Source organism: Paroedura picta, chromosome 4, assembly GCF_049243985.1.
Source record: "Paroedura picta isolate Pp20150507F chromosome 4, Ppicta_v3.0, whole genome shotgun sequence".
NCBI classification, from domain to species: Eukaryota; Metazoa; Chordata; class Lepidosauria; order Squamata; family Gekkonidae; genus Paroedura; species Paroedura picta.
In genome coordinates, this window is record NC_135372.1 from 109,586,906 (window position 1) to 109,603,748 (window position 16,843).

Genomic DNA, 16,843 nt, shown 5'->3' on the forward strand with positions numbered 1-16,843 from the left:
CAGCCAAAGATGGAAAAGTTCTATCCAGTCAATAAAAACAAGACCAGGAGCTGATTGTGGTTCAGATCATGAGCTTCTTGTTGCAAAATTTAGGCTTAAATTGAAGAAAGTAGGGAAAAGCACTAGGCCACTCAGGTATGAACTAAATCATATCCCCAACGAATACACAGTAGAGGTGACAAATAGATTTAAGGAATTAGATCTGATAGACAGAGTGCCTGAAGAACTATGGATGGAGGTTCGCAACATTGTACAAGAGGTAGCAACTAAAACCATCCCAAAGAAAAAGAAATGCAAGAAATCAAAATGGCTGTCTGAGGAAGCTTTACAAATAGCTAAGGAGAGAAGGGAAGTGAAAGGCAAGGGAGAAAGAGAAAGATACACCCAATTGAATGCAGAATTCCAGAGAAAAGCTAGAAGAGATAAGAATGCCTTCTTAAATGAACAGTGCAAACAAATAGAAGAAAACAATAGAATGGGGAGGACCAGAGATCTTTTCAAGAAAATTGGAGATATGAAGAGAACGTTTCATGCAAAGATGGGTATAATAAGGGACCAAAATGGTAGGGACCTCACAGAAGCAGAAGAGATTAAACAAAGGTGGCAAAATTATACAGAAGAACTATACAAGAGTGAGCTTAACATCCCTGATGACCACAATGGGGTAGTTACTGACCTGGAGCCAGACATCCTGGAATGTGAAGTCAAATGGGCCTTAGGAACTCTGAGCAACAATAAAGCTAGTGGTGGTGACAGCATTCCAGTTGAACTATTCAAAATCTTAAAGGACGATGCAGTAAAAGTGCTACACTCAATATGCCAGCAAATTTGGAAAACTCAACAATGGCCACAGGATTGGAAAAGGTCAGTTTACATTCCAATCCCAAAGAAGGGCAATGCCAAAGAATGTTCAAACTACCGCACCATTGCACTAATTTCTCATGCTAGCAAAGTTATGCTCAAAATCCTACAAGCTAGGCTCCAGCAATATGTGGACCGAGAACTTCCAGAAGTACAGGCAGGATTTCGAAGAGGCAGAGGAACTAGAGATCAAATTGCCAACATACGCTGGATCATGGAGAAAGCTAGGGAGTACCAGAAGAATGTCTACTTCTGCTTCATTGACTATGCTAAAGCCTTTGATTGTGTGGAGCACAACAAATTGTGGCAAGTTCTTAAAGAGATGGGAATACCAGAGCATCTTATTTGTCTCTTGAGAAATTTATATGCAGGTCAAGAAGCAACAGTGAGAACTGAACATGGAATCACTAACTGGTTCAAAATTGAGAAAGGAGTTCGGCAAGGCTGTATACTGTCGCCTTGCCTATTTAACTTGTATGCAGAGCACATCATGAGAAATGCGGGATTAGAGGAGTCACAAATTGGGATCAAGATTGCAGGGAGAAATATCAACAACCTCAGATATGCAGATGATACCACTCTAATGGCAGAAAGTGAAGAGGAACTAAAGAGCCTGTTGATGCGGGTGAAGGAGGAGAGTGCAAAAGTTGGCTTGAAACTCAACATCAAGAAAACGAAGATCATGGCATCCGGCCCTCTCAATTCATGGCAAATAGATGGGGAAGAAATGGAGATAGTGACAGATTTTATTTTCCTGGGCTCCAAGATCACTGCAGATGGGGACTGTAGCAAAGAAATTAAAAGACGCTTGCTCCTGGGGAGGAAAGCTATGGCAAATCTAGACAGCATCCTAAAAAGCAGAGACATCACCCTGCCAACAAAAGTGCGTTTAGTCAAGGCTATGGTATTCCCAGTTGCAATGTATGGCTGCGAAAGTTGGACCATAAGGAAGGCCGAGCGTCAAAGAATTGAGGCTTTTGAACTCTGGTGCTGGAGAAGACTCTTGCGAGTCCCTTGGACTGCAAGGCGAACAAACCGATCACTCCTAGAGGAGATCAACCCTGACTGCTCTTTAGAAGGCCAGATCCTGAAGATGAAACTCAAATACTTTGGCCACCTCATGAGAAGGAAGGACTCCCTGGAGAAGAGCCTAATGCTGGGAGCGATTGAGGGCAAAAGAAGAAGGGGACGACAGAGAATGAGGTGGCTGGATGGAGTCACTGAAGCAGTAGGTGCAAACTTAAATGGACTCCGGGGAATGGTAGAGGACAGGAAGGCCTGGAGGATCATTGTCCATGGGGTCGCGATGGGTCGGACACGACTTCGCACATAACAACAAAGCACTATTCTATAATAGTTTTAATGTTTCAAATTAATTTAAGTTCTTTATTGGATTTTATGTAATTTCAGGTGTTGTAACCCACCATAAATCACCAGAAAGAGTGGGGTAATAAATCTAGGTGAAACAAACCTTTTCGGTCCTGGCCCCGACCTGGTGGAATGAGCTCCCGGAAGAGCTAAGGGCCCTGTCAGATTTACCAGCTTTCTGCAGGGCCTGCAAGACGGAGTTCTTCCGCCAGGCACATGGTTGAGGCTGGGGTAGAGTCCCGGGGGGGGGGGGGGGTTCCAACTGGTTCCCAAGCTCCATCAGACAGCTCCTGCTTTCATCAGATTAAGATCAGTACCCCACCCTGAACAAAGATTAGAATAGATTTATTGCCGCTATTGTGTTGTACTATATTATTGGAAGTTGACATGGGTAAATATTGGGGATTTTATTGTTTTTAGATCTTTTATGATGTAAACCGCCGTGAGGCTACGGTGAACAGCGGTATAGAAATCTAATAAATAAATAAATAAACAAAGACTCCTTTGACACTTAATGATGACACAAAACTCAGTTATTTGGCAACAAAAGAAAGTTAATGTTTCCCAATACCATGATCCTATTCAAAATCTTAAAGGACGATGCAGTAAAAGTGCTACACTCAATATGCCAGCAAATTTGGAAAACTCAGCAATGGCCACAGGATTGGAAAAGGTCAGTTTACATTCCAATCCCAAAGAAGGGCAATGCCAAAGAATGTTCAAACTACCGCACCATTGCACTAATTTCTCATGCTAGCAAAGTTATGCTCAAAATCCTACAAGCTAGGCTCCAGCAATATGTGGACCGAGAACTTCCAGAAGTACAGGCAGGATTTCGAAGAGGCAGAGGAACTAGAAATCAAATTGTCAACATACGCTGGATCATGGAGAAAGCTAGGGAGTACCAGAAGAACGTCTACTTCTGCTTCATTGACTATGCTAAAGCCTTTGATTGTGTGGAGCACAACAAATTGTGGCAAGTTCTTAAAGAGATGGGAATACCAGAGCATCTTATTTGTCTCTTGAGAAATTTATATGCAGGTCAAGAAGCAACAGTGAGAACTGAACATGGAATCACTGACTGGTTCAAAATTGAGAAAGGAGTTCGGCAAGGCTGTATACTGTCGCCTTGCCTATTTAACTTGTATGCAGAGCACATCATGAGAAATGCAGGATTAGAGGAGTCACAAATTGGGATCAAGATTGCAGGGAGAAATATCAACAACCTCAGATATGCAGATGATACCACTCTAATGGCAGAAAGTGAAGAGGAACTAAAGAGCCTGTTGATGCGGGTGAAGGAGGAGAGTGCAAAAGTTGGCTTGAAACTCAACATCAAGAAAACAAAGATCATGGCATCCGGCCCTCTCAATTCCTGGCAAATAGATGGGGAAGAAATGGAGATAGTGACAGATTTTATTTTCCTCGGCTCCAAGATCACTGCAGATGGGGACTGCAGCAAAGAAATTAAAAGACGCTTGCTCCTGGGGAGGAAAGCTATGGCAAATCTAGACAGCATCCTAAAAAGCAGAGACATCACCCTGCCAACAAAAGTGCGTTTAGTCAAGGCTATGGTATTCCCAGTTGCAATGTATGGCTGCGAAAGTTGGACCATAAGGAAGGCCGAGCGTCAAAGAATTGAGGCTTTTGAACTCTGGTGCTGGAGAAGACTCTTGCGAGTCCCTTGGACTGCAAGGCAAACAAACCGGTCAGTCCTAGAGGAGATCAACCCTGACTGCTCCTTTGAAGGCCAGATCCTGAAGATGAAACTCAAATACTTAGGCCACCTCATGAGAAGGAAGGACTCCCTGGAGAAGAGCCTAATGTTGGGAGCGATCGAGGGCAAAAGAAGAAGGGGACGACAGAGAATGAGGTGGCTGGATGGAGTCACTGAAGCAGTAGGTGCAAACTTAAATGGACTCCGGGGAATGGTAGAGGACAGGAAGGCCTGGAGGATCATTGTCCATGGGGTCGCGATGGGTCGGACACGACTTCGCACATAACAACAACAACAACAACAACAACAACAATACCATGATCCTCCCACACGCAGAGTTAATCTGAATGAAAAAAGGCTTTTACCAGCTTTCCATATCTTTAAATAGGACAGGGTCCTATTAAATAAAAGAGTAAGGCCACCTGGGGAGGAGTTAGGGCGGGCCCTGTCCAGGATAAAAACTCAGAGGGCCCAATCAGGAGCCGCTTTGCGGCTCCTGATTGGGCCCTCCGAGTGTCCATCCAGGGCAAAGCAGCCAATGGGGAGGCACGCAAAGTGCCTTCCTATTGGCCCCTCACCAGGACAGACCAAAATTCCATTCACCCAGCCCAGTCTGGCTGCCAGTCTGCTCCTGACCACCAAAGGGAGAGGAGTCATTAGGGCTGCCAAGGGGGATGAGAACACAGGCTTGGACAGGCTGCACCAGCCCTTTTCGCCCCAAGGCTGTCCTAACTGTCATGTCCAACTGCAAATTGCCTCAGAACCCTGACAGAGCTGGCAGGAGGCTGGTGAGTGCGCTCCCTCCCCCCTCCCTTCAGGCCTGCTGCGAAGGAGCCTCTGACAGGCCCTGACTGAGGGGAGGGAAGCCTTTCCAAGAGCAACGCAGGGCAGCCTTAGGGGCCTTCCTTTTGAGAGGGGGGGACTTTCCCCTTCTGCCAAACAGTTGCCTGACAGGGAGGCCACAGAAAAGCCCCTTCTCACTTAAAATACTGCTCTGGCCGGGGGTTAGACACAGCCAAGCAATGTGTCTTTCTTCTTTGCAACTCTCTGCAGATTTGAGGCCACTGCACAGCGTTATTCTGCAGAGGAAGCTGGCTCTTTTGTCTCCTGTTTCATCTGCACAACAACCCTGTGCAGTAGGCCTCAAGTCTTTCAATTCAACAACAACCTGTGTGGAAAGCCTTATATGTTTCTTCTCTACCACAACCCTGTCCAAAGTAGCCCTTTCTGCCTGGGGAGCTGATCTGTATACTCTGCAGGTGAGTTGTAATTCCAGGAGCTCTCCAGGCCACACCTGTAGGTTGGCTACCCCTGGGTTGGAAATATTCCTGGAGGTTTGTTGGTGGGACTTCAAAATCGTACAATGCCTCAGAGTGCAGCCTTCAAATGAGCCATTTTTGCCTGCAGTTGGTAGGGAGTGGTGCAGGAGTGTCGCTCCTGGCCTATGGGTTATGGCCAGGCCTTACCAGCAACTGTTTGTATTCTGGGGCGCAGACAGGCAGACCAGCATCAGTCCTGTGAGTCTGGAAAGTGCCGGAAGATCTAAATAAATACTTACAGCCTGAAACTAAATAGAGAACAAGTAAATGTCTGGACACACATCGTAACTGAAATAGTAACTAGCAAATAACCTTGGCCTGGCAAATAAAAAAACAGTATTAAAAACCTTACTAAGGTCAAGACTGCTATGCACAGACAGTCTTCCTCTTAGGGTTGCCAGCTTCCCTGTGTGGCTCGCTACCCCACCTCCCTCGTGGGGAGTCTGCTATGGAGAGAGAAGGGGAAGACGATTGGAAAATGCTTTGAGACACCTGAGGCCTGCTGGGTCACTGTGGCCCATTCCCATGATAGAAGCATGTGGGCACATAACATTTTACCAACAGTAAGAGAGACGAATGGAAAAGGTGTTTGTGAACCGCTTTGAGACTCCTTTGGGTAGTAAGCAATAGGGTACAAAAATCCATTCTTCTAAGGAGCAACCATGAAAGAAGCAAGTGGGCACATAACTTTTTACCAACAGTGAAAACATGGGAGACAGAAGGAACAGGGTGAACAGCTGTGTACTGTGACTACCCCATGTGTATTAGGGCAGAGGGGCATTTTGGTGTCTGTGGCCTAATTCACACAAGAAGGGAAATGACGCAGAACTGGGGGGGAATTGGTTGCCATGTAATCTTCCCCTAAGAAGAGTCTCCAGTCTGATTTTCCCTTCACATATCTGAGGACATGGCTCTGGAAAGCTCATCTGTAACCACTATGCCACAATTCCCAAAGGTCAGTCCTCTCCCACAATCAACGAACATTCTACACCACAGGTTCTTGACACCCATATCTCCATACCCATGGCCTCATTTGCCACCATGCCACCACAACCTCCCACACAACACACATGACAACCCCATGCCCTTACAGACTGGACAACTCCTCCCCTTCCTCTTCCCACTGCTAAGCTCTAGCGCCCGTTGTATTTCATGATAGAACCTAAATTCTAATTGGAACTAATTTACTTAATTTTATTTAATCCAAACGGTTACATTAATCTTCTCCATGATATCCTCCCAACAACCTTGTGAGGTAGGTTAGGCTGAGAGACATTGGCTCTAGGTCACCTAGTAAGCTTCCATGGGATGAGTGAAGATTCAAGCCTGGGTCTTCCAGATACTTGTCCAGCACTGTTAACCACTATACCACAATGGCTCTAGAACAAAAACTAGCTAGAACTAAGGTCTGACTAGGTCACATACTAGGGTTGCCATCTCTGGGTTGGGAACTACCTGGACATTTTGCAGGTTTTAACCTGAGGAGGGTGGTGTTCGGGGAGAAAAGGGATTTGTTATAGTGATTAAGCGTGGCGGCTTCTAATCTGGCATGCCGCGTTTGATTCCTTGCCCCTCCACAAGCAGCTAGCTCGGTGACTTTGGGCTTGTTGCAGCCCTGATAGTGCTGTTCTTCAAAGGGGTCCAGCTTCAATGGAGTCCAGCTTCTAAAGTAGCCATTTCCTGGAGGTCAGTTGTAATAAGAGATCTCCAGCCAGTTTGGTGTAGTGCAGACATTAGGAGTGTGGACTTCTAATCTGGCGAGCCGGGTTCAATTCTGCACTCCCTCGCATTCAGCCAGCTGGGTGACCTTGGGCTCGCCAGGGCACTGATAAAGCTGTTCTGACTGAGCAGTAATATCAGGTCTTTCTCAGCCTCACCCACCTCACAGGGTGTCTGATGTGGGGAGAGGAAAGGGAAGGCAACTGTAAGCTGCTTTGAACCTCCTTCGGATAGAGAAAAGTGACATGTAAGAACCAACTCTTCTTCCTATCTGAAGGTTGGCAACCCTTTCACAAAGGTGGCTATTGTACAGATGAGATGACTGGGCAGATGTAGATGCTTTGTGTGGGTAACACTGCAAACTGGAAAATCCAAAAGAAAATATTTTGTCCATCAGTGTCATTTAAATCGGGGCTTAGGCACAGTGTATGCCTACAGAAGAATAAAGAGGCAATGATGTGGTAAAATGGACTTCAGACTACAGATCAGCAACTGCATTCTTCAAAATTACCTCACATAAATTATCCTGATATGTTTAAAAGTAGAACATTTTATAACTAAGCTAAAGGCTGTAATACATCTGTGCCTTCTTGTGTAGGTTGTATTAGATGACTTGTGAAACATAGTGGCCAGTGGGATTTTTCTTTGTACTAAGTGTGCCACAAGTATTATGTTAGACATAACCACATGATTACCTGTAGATTTGCTTATATTGTCCTTGCATATTGCTTGTCTGGAGGTTCTGACTGTGTTTCTTTATTCCTTGTGGCAGCAAGGGCCCTCTTCCTTTTGGGTATGGTTAAGCTAGAATCTTTATCCCTAATGTTGTTTTTTTGTAATTTCCCAGGAGGTTTTGTTAGGGAGCATTAAAAATGTGACTTCCTTACCTCGGAAACTCTTATATCAGGGATAACTAGTGGCATAAGGGATAGCACCCATGTAGTTTTTTCAGCAATTCGAAATATACATATGACTCGATACATAAAAAACACATTTTATTTGAACCATGCTCCCAAAGGAACTTGGTTTATTACAAGTGTGCTACTGTACATACAGTTTTGGTTTCACTTATACCTCACAGAATATGGCTTTATTCAGAATGAAGAATGCAGGCTGCAAAACATGGAAGCACCACACTGAGGAGAGACCAGCAACAGCTGTTTCTGTTTCCATGGAGATGAAGGAACAGAGCCTATTTCCCTTACACACGTGTGCAGTGGTATGACTGGAATTATAAAGGTGGGGTATTACATCCTATAGGATTACATTAACCAGACCATGTCCCGGACGTGAATGAGGAGAGTAGAATGGCAGGTGCTTGAAGCAGTTTCTTCCTGCTCTTCCAACCAAGTGCAATCATTTTTAAGTGCTAAAGTATTAGAAATTAATGTTTTGCTCTGCCTCCTCTTAGCGAACATGTAGCTCAGTAAGATGTTATAGCATTTAACATTCTAAACATAACTGCAGCAGCAATCTGAGCCAGACAGTGGTTCTCAAACATTTTTTCTCAAAGGGATCCAAAGAAATAAATCATTTCCTTGTGTGTTGAACCTATTAGTTACAGCACAATTCTATGCACGTCTGCACAGAAATCCCTGTAAATTCCAAGGACCTTTCCATCTGAGGTGGACATTCTAAGCCCATTTAACTGATAAAGCTCAGCTACAACAGTACAATGAACCACAGCCTTTCAGCAAGATCCTATCATATTAATCCAGAAGTAAGCAATATAGTGTTCAAAGGCCCTTTTTCCTAAAGAAAAAGTGTATTTAGGATTACTGTCAAGCTGAAAACCTAAGAACATTTTGTACAGAGTAAATACTATTGAATTCAACTGAGTAAACTTGACTAGAAAGGGTCTGTTGGTCTCACACAAACTGGATTTGGAAATGAGACCTCCTCCAAGCTTCCTGACACTCCACCAGTGTCAAATCACTGGATAAAATTTGAAGTAGCTGAAAGTACAGAGAAAATGCATGAATTGCTACTCAAGGTACAGATTCTGAAGTAAAATGGCACAAGTTCTTCAGGGTTTCTTTTTTCAGTCATTTCCCCACCACCACCACCACCTTCTTGATCTGGTACATGTCGTAGATTGTGAAGAAATATTCAGAATCTCTCAGTGTCCCATCAAACGATACAAAACCCAAATTCAACATTTCATCCACATTCAAACCACTTCACCAACATCCAAAGCTTAAACATTTCATAGGAAATTCTTCTTCTGGGCTGTTGTTCACTCCCAGATTGCACAGACCCATGTATGAAACCTCAGCCCATTTTTTGTTTATCTGTAAACATACAATAAAGCTCCACGAAAGTGTAACTTCCATCTGCAGTGACTGATCCACAGAGGAAAGAGTAAAGGCAAGAGTAGCTGGAGTAATCCACTGAGCAAGTGTCATTGTTCGTTGTATTTGGCTAAGAGTGACACAGATATTGGTCATGATGTATCCACGCAGTTTGTGCAAGGTGTGCAAACCTATGAGGGGGAGGTCTACACAGCGCACTGCAAAATTCTCTTCCCTTCAGCACAAGCTACAAAAGGTATCAATATTTCCTAGCAGCAGATCACAACAAACCTAGATTTAAATAAATGAAATATTTGTGGTGAATGTTCAGCAGTAGCTAAAGAAGGCAACTATGCATTCAAAGATGAACCCATTTCTTTCTGACTCCACACTCACAGCAAAATGCAGTCTACAAGGAACTCTTATCTTTCATGCTAGCTTCATCATACCAAACAAATACTAGTTCATTTTAATTCTACTAGTGAAGGGAAGGGAATCTTCTTGTTCCTAGTTGAGATCAAATAGTACTTTCTTGGCAAGTACAAAATTCCTACATGAGGCATACCATAACAGAGATGGTCCTGTAAAAAGGCAACATTTTACAACATCAAAGGAAGCCTAAGTTTTTTATATAAAACAAAAATAGCAAACAAGAAGTAGAAATTCTCATTTTGCTTAGAACAGCTGCAAAATATAAAGCTTTGCAATATATAAGTACAATCAGCAGTTAGCATGAGAACATGGATGGATCCAGGCCGACACTAAAGAACCTGACAAACTGGTATGACAGATGAGGACAGATGAAAAGGCTTTGCCATTCCAGTTTTAAAGGAAGCTCCCGGGTGCAGAAAAGCTCTGCAGTATAATATTGGTAGATACTACTTCTTGGATTTGTTGTTTTTCCTAGTTCATGTATCCTTTTAAAGGAATCAGTTTAGTTCTTGGATTGCTTTCAGCCAAAGTCTCTTATGAACAGGTCAAGCAACACAAACAGGGATATCTCACTCAGTTGATCAAGTGTCCCCTTTAAAGACCAGAAAAATCCACTTTGTCTTAACAATACGCCCATTGGACCAGGCAGAGTAAAGAGCAAGAGCTCCATTTGGATTTGATGCAATTTCTTCCAGATACTTGCAGTTCACCTGAGTCAAGTTCCAATGATCCAATCTGTCCCACAGCAACAGACAATGGATTGACACTTTGTTGTGTCCAACTGAGAACTTAGAACCACCATTAGCAGCAATTCTGCAATTTCACTTCTTTTGTAGAAACTTCATTTTACTACCTAGTAGAAAAAATATATATAAAACACAAAAAGTTAACAAGTTGATTTACATGTATCTTGCCTTTTTGCCATTCACCAGGTAGCAAGCAAATTAAGGAAATGCAGCTTAAACCAAGATCCAAAGAGCCACAACTAGTTCTGGGGGTCCAGAAGAGTCTGGGCCTAGTGTTTCTCAAAGCATGTGCCACTTCAAAGCACTTCTGAAATGGCGCTTTAAAAATACGTGGGTTTAGTGGTGGAATGCCTGCTAATCAAATGGAGCAAAACAAAATCCACTGAGTGATCTCGAGTTCTTGGGTATACCTAGTTCTTTTGGCTCCTGGTCTTAAATCTCAGAATCAAAAACTGACAGTGTCATCCTAAATTGAGTTATACATTTGTAAGTTATAAGGCAGTGGATTTAAGTAGGGAGTAAACTCTACTAAAACGAGCACTATAAGTTAAGGCCCAACTGCAAATGCTGGATTTCTGTAACTGGACTTGCAGCTCTGTTTGTTCCTTTTATAAAATATCATGGCAGTAGGGTCATATAGATTGGGGCTGCTGCTATAGAACAGAGAATGTGAGGTTAACTTCTTACTGTTTCTGTGATTTAAAATGCACATATAAGCATGCTTGGGAGAAATAACAGCTACAGTACAACTACCCTTAAAATAACTGAAAGGAGCATTTTTATTGGATAACATTACCAAGGGAAGAACTGGTCCCCCTTTTTTCTCCATCATCATGGTTCTGATCTACCTGGTGCCTCTTTTGGAATTCTGGTCATGGTACTCTAGTATCATGTACAGTTTAGCTCTTAGTGAACAAATCTTTTTACAAAATAGAGCTATGTCATAAATGATTTTGAGAACATTCAGTATTTTCTCCTAAATGTTAACTAGTTACCTGGCAATGTAGCAAGCCCCAAATCTGTTTGCCACACAATCACCTTTAAGCAGTCTCCAGGTGGGACCTGAGGGTCCCCTAGAATTACAGCTCATCTCCAGATTAGAGAGTTCAGTTCCCTGGAGAAAATGGATGCTTTGGAGGAGGGATTCCATAGAATTATACCCCACTGAGGTCCCTGCCCTCCCCAACCTCCACCTCCAAATCTCCAAGAGTTTCCCAATTTGGAGCTGACAATCCTCTTCACCCCCCCCCCACACTGGTGGCCAGGAGGGGGGACCAAGCAACCCTAATCATCCTGCTGATGATGGTGATGTAACAGACAAATATGGCTAAGGAAGAAGTTATGGAGCTTCCAGAGTCAAAGGGAAAGATAAAGGGAACAATATATTAAACTTCAAGGGTGAGTCTCCCTTGCAAAATTGAAGTTGGGAGTAAGCATTATTGTGTGCACCTCATGAAGTCAGATTACTTACACAAGCAAAAATTAAGTGCTAGAACACATGAAAAGGCTAGATTTGCAAATGCATAAAAGCTCCTGCATTCTGCAGAGGATTGGACTAGATGAGATACCTTCCACCTCTATGATTCTATGATTCATAAAGTCAGATTATTGTATTCCCAATAACTGAAGGCTATTGTCATGACACAATTTGCTTCTTGGGTGGACTGTTATGCAAATGAGGAACAAACAAGTGGCCAAGAACACATATGAGCATTTATTTACCTAGACTGCGAAGTATTTTATTCATCCCACTCGGCTCAGACTCTGGAATGGTCTCCAAATACTCCAAAGCTCGAACTTCAAACAAGCCTAGGGGAAATATTTATTTATTTAATTTTGGATTTATATCCCACCACTCCCAGATGGCTCATGGAGGGTCACAAAACATAATAAAACCTATTGCAAAAACCCGGTATAACACAGTAAATAACCCAGCAGCAGGGATAAAAACTTCTTCCTTTACCCTCCAGCCAGCCCCGAGGTGCTGGTACCTCGGGAACATATAGGTCAGACCACAAGTGAAAGGTCTGTTTGACAAGTCCTCTGGAACTGTGAAAGCTCTGTTAGGGCCCGCAGCTCTCCCAGGAGCTCAATTCTACCAGGTCGGGGCCAAGACCAAGAAGGCCAGGCGCACTCCTCTAGGGCCGAGAACTAACTATCAAGAATAATCATTCAGTTAGTCACTTCTTTGCAGAAACAAGCAATCACTGTTTGTTTTTTAATAGCATGGCCTAATAACCATAATATATTCTAGACTCCACTGCTGGACCTAAACACAGGACCTCCAAAACAATATAGTAGGAAATCTCTAACTTCTGCTGTTCTTTGCCTAGCAAGTGTTTAATAAAACTGAGGCTACTCATTCTATGTGGCTCTGAATGCATCTGAATTTCAGTCTAAACTTGATTTAAATTTAAAGATAAGTTATCTACAACAATGTAGGCAAGAATTAGATCTTTTAAAAGTTTGTTGACATTTGCTCTTTGAGTGAAAGATGCCTTAAAGGCAATAGTACTCTAGGTACTTTAGAGAAGCTATTAAACCTCTGATGTATTTCAGTTTCTGAGAATTAATTAATCAAGTATGCCTTTCGTGCTAGTGGCAATGCACCATCAAGATTTCCATGCTCAGAACTTGTGAGGGCTTGCAACAAAAGCACTTTCCAGATCTTGGTAGGAATTCAGACCATTTCCAGGCATAGAGAAGTTCTGGATTTGTACCAAGTTTTCTTCTATGCAAGTGAAGCCAATGCATCAAGAAAGCAGGGCTGGATTTAGCAGTTCTCACCTTTGACCCCACTCTTTCGAAGTTCTCGATCTTGTATGAAACCTGCAAACATTTGCGTCTCCATGAAGATATCTAAGAAATGGCGTACACTGCGGGAGGTGTGTGATTTCCGAAAAGGCTCCCGCTGGAACACCCGTTCCCCTTTCTCTGTGACATGCATGTGCAAAGAGTAATGTCCCACAATCTCCACGAAGAAACGCACAAAAGCTTCTGACACCAAGGAGGCCAAAGTCACATCACCTATTGAACAGCAAACAAAACAGTTACATCTTCCCTTTGGACTCCTGTGGAAAGACTTCACTGGATAGGTTCGGGCATTTAATTATCTGACAGAGAGATATATGTGCAGTTTCCAGGGAAAAATCAACAAGCTGTATATGTGTATTTGCCAATTTTCTCTTTCCACAATTGCTGTTTTCCTCTTGAAACTCCTCCCAGGAGCCTGCCAAGATCCCAATATATATATATATTAAACAGGGAAGTCTCCTCCAGCTACATTTCCCCCATTAATTACTTATCCTACCTGGCAATGAACAATTGCCAGCTTAAACTTCCATGTAACAGAAAACAGAACCTATCCTGGGCTATACTAAACAATTTCACAATAAATATAAACAAACGTTTCTTATCTCTTCTTTTATATATATATATATATATATATATATATATATATATATATATATATATATATATAAAAGAAGAGATAAGAATATATATATATATATATATATATATATATATATATATATAAAAGAAGAGATAAGAATATATATATATATATATATATATATATATATATATATATATATATAAAAGAAGAGATAAGAATATATATATATATATATATATATATATATAAAAGAAGAGATAAGAATATATATATATATATATATATATATATATATATATATATATATATATATATATATATATATATATATATATATACACATTAGAACAACCAGAACGGCCTCTAGATTAAACCATTTTCAAGTGGGTTTTCCTCAGTGGTTGTTTTTCAACTTATTGTATTGTTAATGAAGTCCTTCAGAAGGATCAAGTTTTCCTCTCAGAATTTAAATCATATATGTGTGGCCTTTGGCTCCCAAGTTCGGGGTGGTCTAGTCAAAAGACTTGATCCTTCTGAAGGACTTCATTAACAATACAATAAGTTGAAAAACAACCACTGAGGAAAACCCACTTGAAAACGGTTTAATCTAGAGGCCATTCTGGTTGTTCTAATGTATATATATATATATATATAAAAGAAGAGATAAGAAACGTTTGTTTATATTTATTGTGAAATTGTTTAGTATAGCCCAGGATAGGTTCTGTTTTCTGTTACAATAATTGTGAACCGTCCTTTCTTTTCTTGGTGTAAGCTTAAACTTCCAGGCTTTACTTTGTCCCAGAGCACCAGATTTCATCCTTATAGATTTCCATCTCCTTTCCCCACAAAGCCCAGTCATCTGAAAATGGTCTTCATGACTCCCATAGGTAAGTGCAAGTATGAATAGCCAGGTTTCCACTTTGAGTTGTGTTTGATCTTTCCAGCTCTGCCCAGCAGTCTGAAACTAGTCCTCCAGAATGTACTTCAAAAAGCACCCTTCCTTTTTTCATTTCAAAGTGAGCCTAGCTTAGGTCGAAGATTCATATTCCTCATCATATATTCCAAGAGCTGAGGGCAAAACTACACATTACATTGTATCCAGATCTAGTGCAAGGCCTTTCTCCCCAGTGGGCTGTGAATTCCCTGGCATTCAGGGGCTAAATTTGGTTTGCAACCACAGAGTGTGGGGAGAGAGGACTTTGACACTGGGGGGAGTGGAGGCTATCTCCGGACATGACAGAGCCCTGAGCTGTTACAATTTGCCCCACTGAAGGCTCCATGTGCACTGATGGGGTTCACATAGGTTTACCCAACAAAGGATGTAGCAGCCCTGGGGCTCTTCAGGTCAGGGAGTGGCATCAAGAAGAAAGTCTAATCCCCTCTTCCCATGCACCATGGTCCTGATCTGACTTGGGCTCTCATGCACCTGGGAGTTGAGTTCTCTGTGGAAACTTGCAACTTCCATCTGAAAGAAAGTGCTCATAGTCAACTGGGCCCTGGTGTGAAGAAAATCTTATTAGGCTCCAAGGCATTAGATTCTTGGCTCTGACTCTCACCTTGTGTGTAATTCCGCTCCTGAGATAGGATTTCATTCCTTTCCTCCAATACCTGTACAAGTGCAGCCTGGAGCTTGGGAGGTAGAATCTCATTTTCATCTGAAACCTTTGAAAACACAGCAAAGGAATAGTTGGCTTGTTATGTTTGGAAACTGAAGAGAGCAGTGTCACCAACCTGCTGCACCAAGTTCCTGTTCCAGTCACCCTATCTAGTAATATTGATATGCTATGCAAGAACATGGGCTTTATGGTCATACATTTCTTTCATCCGAAAGAAATTAAACACTGGTGTTTAAAGCACATTCTGCATATAGACTGTCAGCAAAAATAAATTGGCACAACCACTGCACACTCCAGCCTCCAACCATACAAGTGTGGAGAGGGAAAGGACAACATTGTCTAAACCTGAGGAGCAACATTGTCTAAACCTGAGGCTGGTCCTTCTAATGCCTTTGGCTACTGATTCCTTGCAATAGGTTCAAAGCACAACACACCACACAGGCAGAGAAGGAAGCAGGCTCAAGAGGGCAGACATGTAACAGCATCATACAAGAGTGGCTAGACAGACACCTTGCCTGCTGTGGTTACTTATAACTTCTATGAGATTTCACAACATGAAATCTGCAGGCCAGGAAATGTCTGGTTTTCTTTCACCACTTGGTCACCAAACTTTTTCAAGTTCCTTTTTTGCAACCTTAAAATATATTTCCCATTATTCCATGCTGTGGAAAAAAACTAGCATTTGCCTCCTCCCACCCTGCTGGACAGTTACAGGGCTCTCTAGACTAGGCTGTTTAGATCTTCAAACTATGATACACTATCTGCACACGGAAGGCCCAACCCAGATGGGGCCATTCTTCTTCTGCTAGCCCTTCCTGCCATGCTGCCAGGACTTTCTTTTGACGGCTTAAAAATAATGGAATTTCTATAATACAATTACCAATATTAAGCAATACAAATTACAAATCAGAAACAACAAAAAAACTCTACAGACGAAGCAGGAGAAATGCTGGCTGATGGAAGAAAGCTCAGAGAAAACTTGCATATGGAAGTTGTCAATATGCACGCCTCTGCCTTTGCAGTGGCAATTAGTGCACAAGACAGACTCCTCGCCATGTAGATGCTGCCTCAGAGGTCAACAGCCAAGACCCTGCTTCCACTTTCATGCACTGAACATTATCTGAAAGTGCACACAGGGTTTCTCCTGTTTCTGTTTTGAGCCTCAGCTCAAGTGCCACTTCCTTTCCTCATTCTCTTCCCCAGCCTTTCTCAACATTTTTACCATTGAGAAACATTCTTCAGGCTTTGAGAAACCCCAGAAGTGGCACAATCATGCAGAATATGGTTGGGAAGCATAGCTCTGTGCACACCTACCTGGGGCCCCTTCCCTTCCCACTCCCTCCAGACCCATCATTGGCCATGTTTTTTAACATGACC

At 42.4% G+C, this 16,843-nt stretch overlaps 1 protein-coding gene across 4 annotated transcripts in view; it reads right to left on the minus strand.

Moving 5' to 3' along the window:
• Positions 1–7,958: 7,958 nt before the first annotated feature.
• DENND2C (DENN domain containing 2C) overlaps positions 7,959–16,843 on the minus strand; it is a 68,735-nt gene continuing 59,850 nt past the window's right edge. For all 4 annotated transcript variants that reach the window (XM_077334978.1, XM_077334979.1, XM_077334980.1 and 1 more), the window contains 4 exons: positions 15,407–15,512; positions 13,241–13,480; positions 12,176–12,262; positions 7,959–10,560 (listed from right to left, as the gene is read on the minus strand). In XM_077334978.1, the coding sequence (XP_077191093.1) occupies positions 10,529–10,560; positions 12,176–12,262; positions 13,241–13,480; positions 15,407–15,512 (465 nt within the window). In that variant the 3' untranslated portion in view covers positions 7,959–10,528. The remainder of the gene's footprint in view (positions 10,561–12,175; positions 12,263–13,240; positions 13,481–15,406; positions 15,513–16,843) is intronic.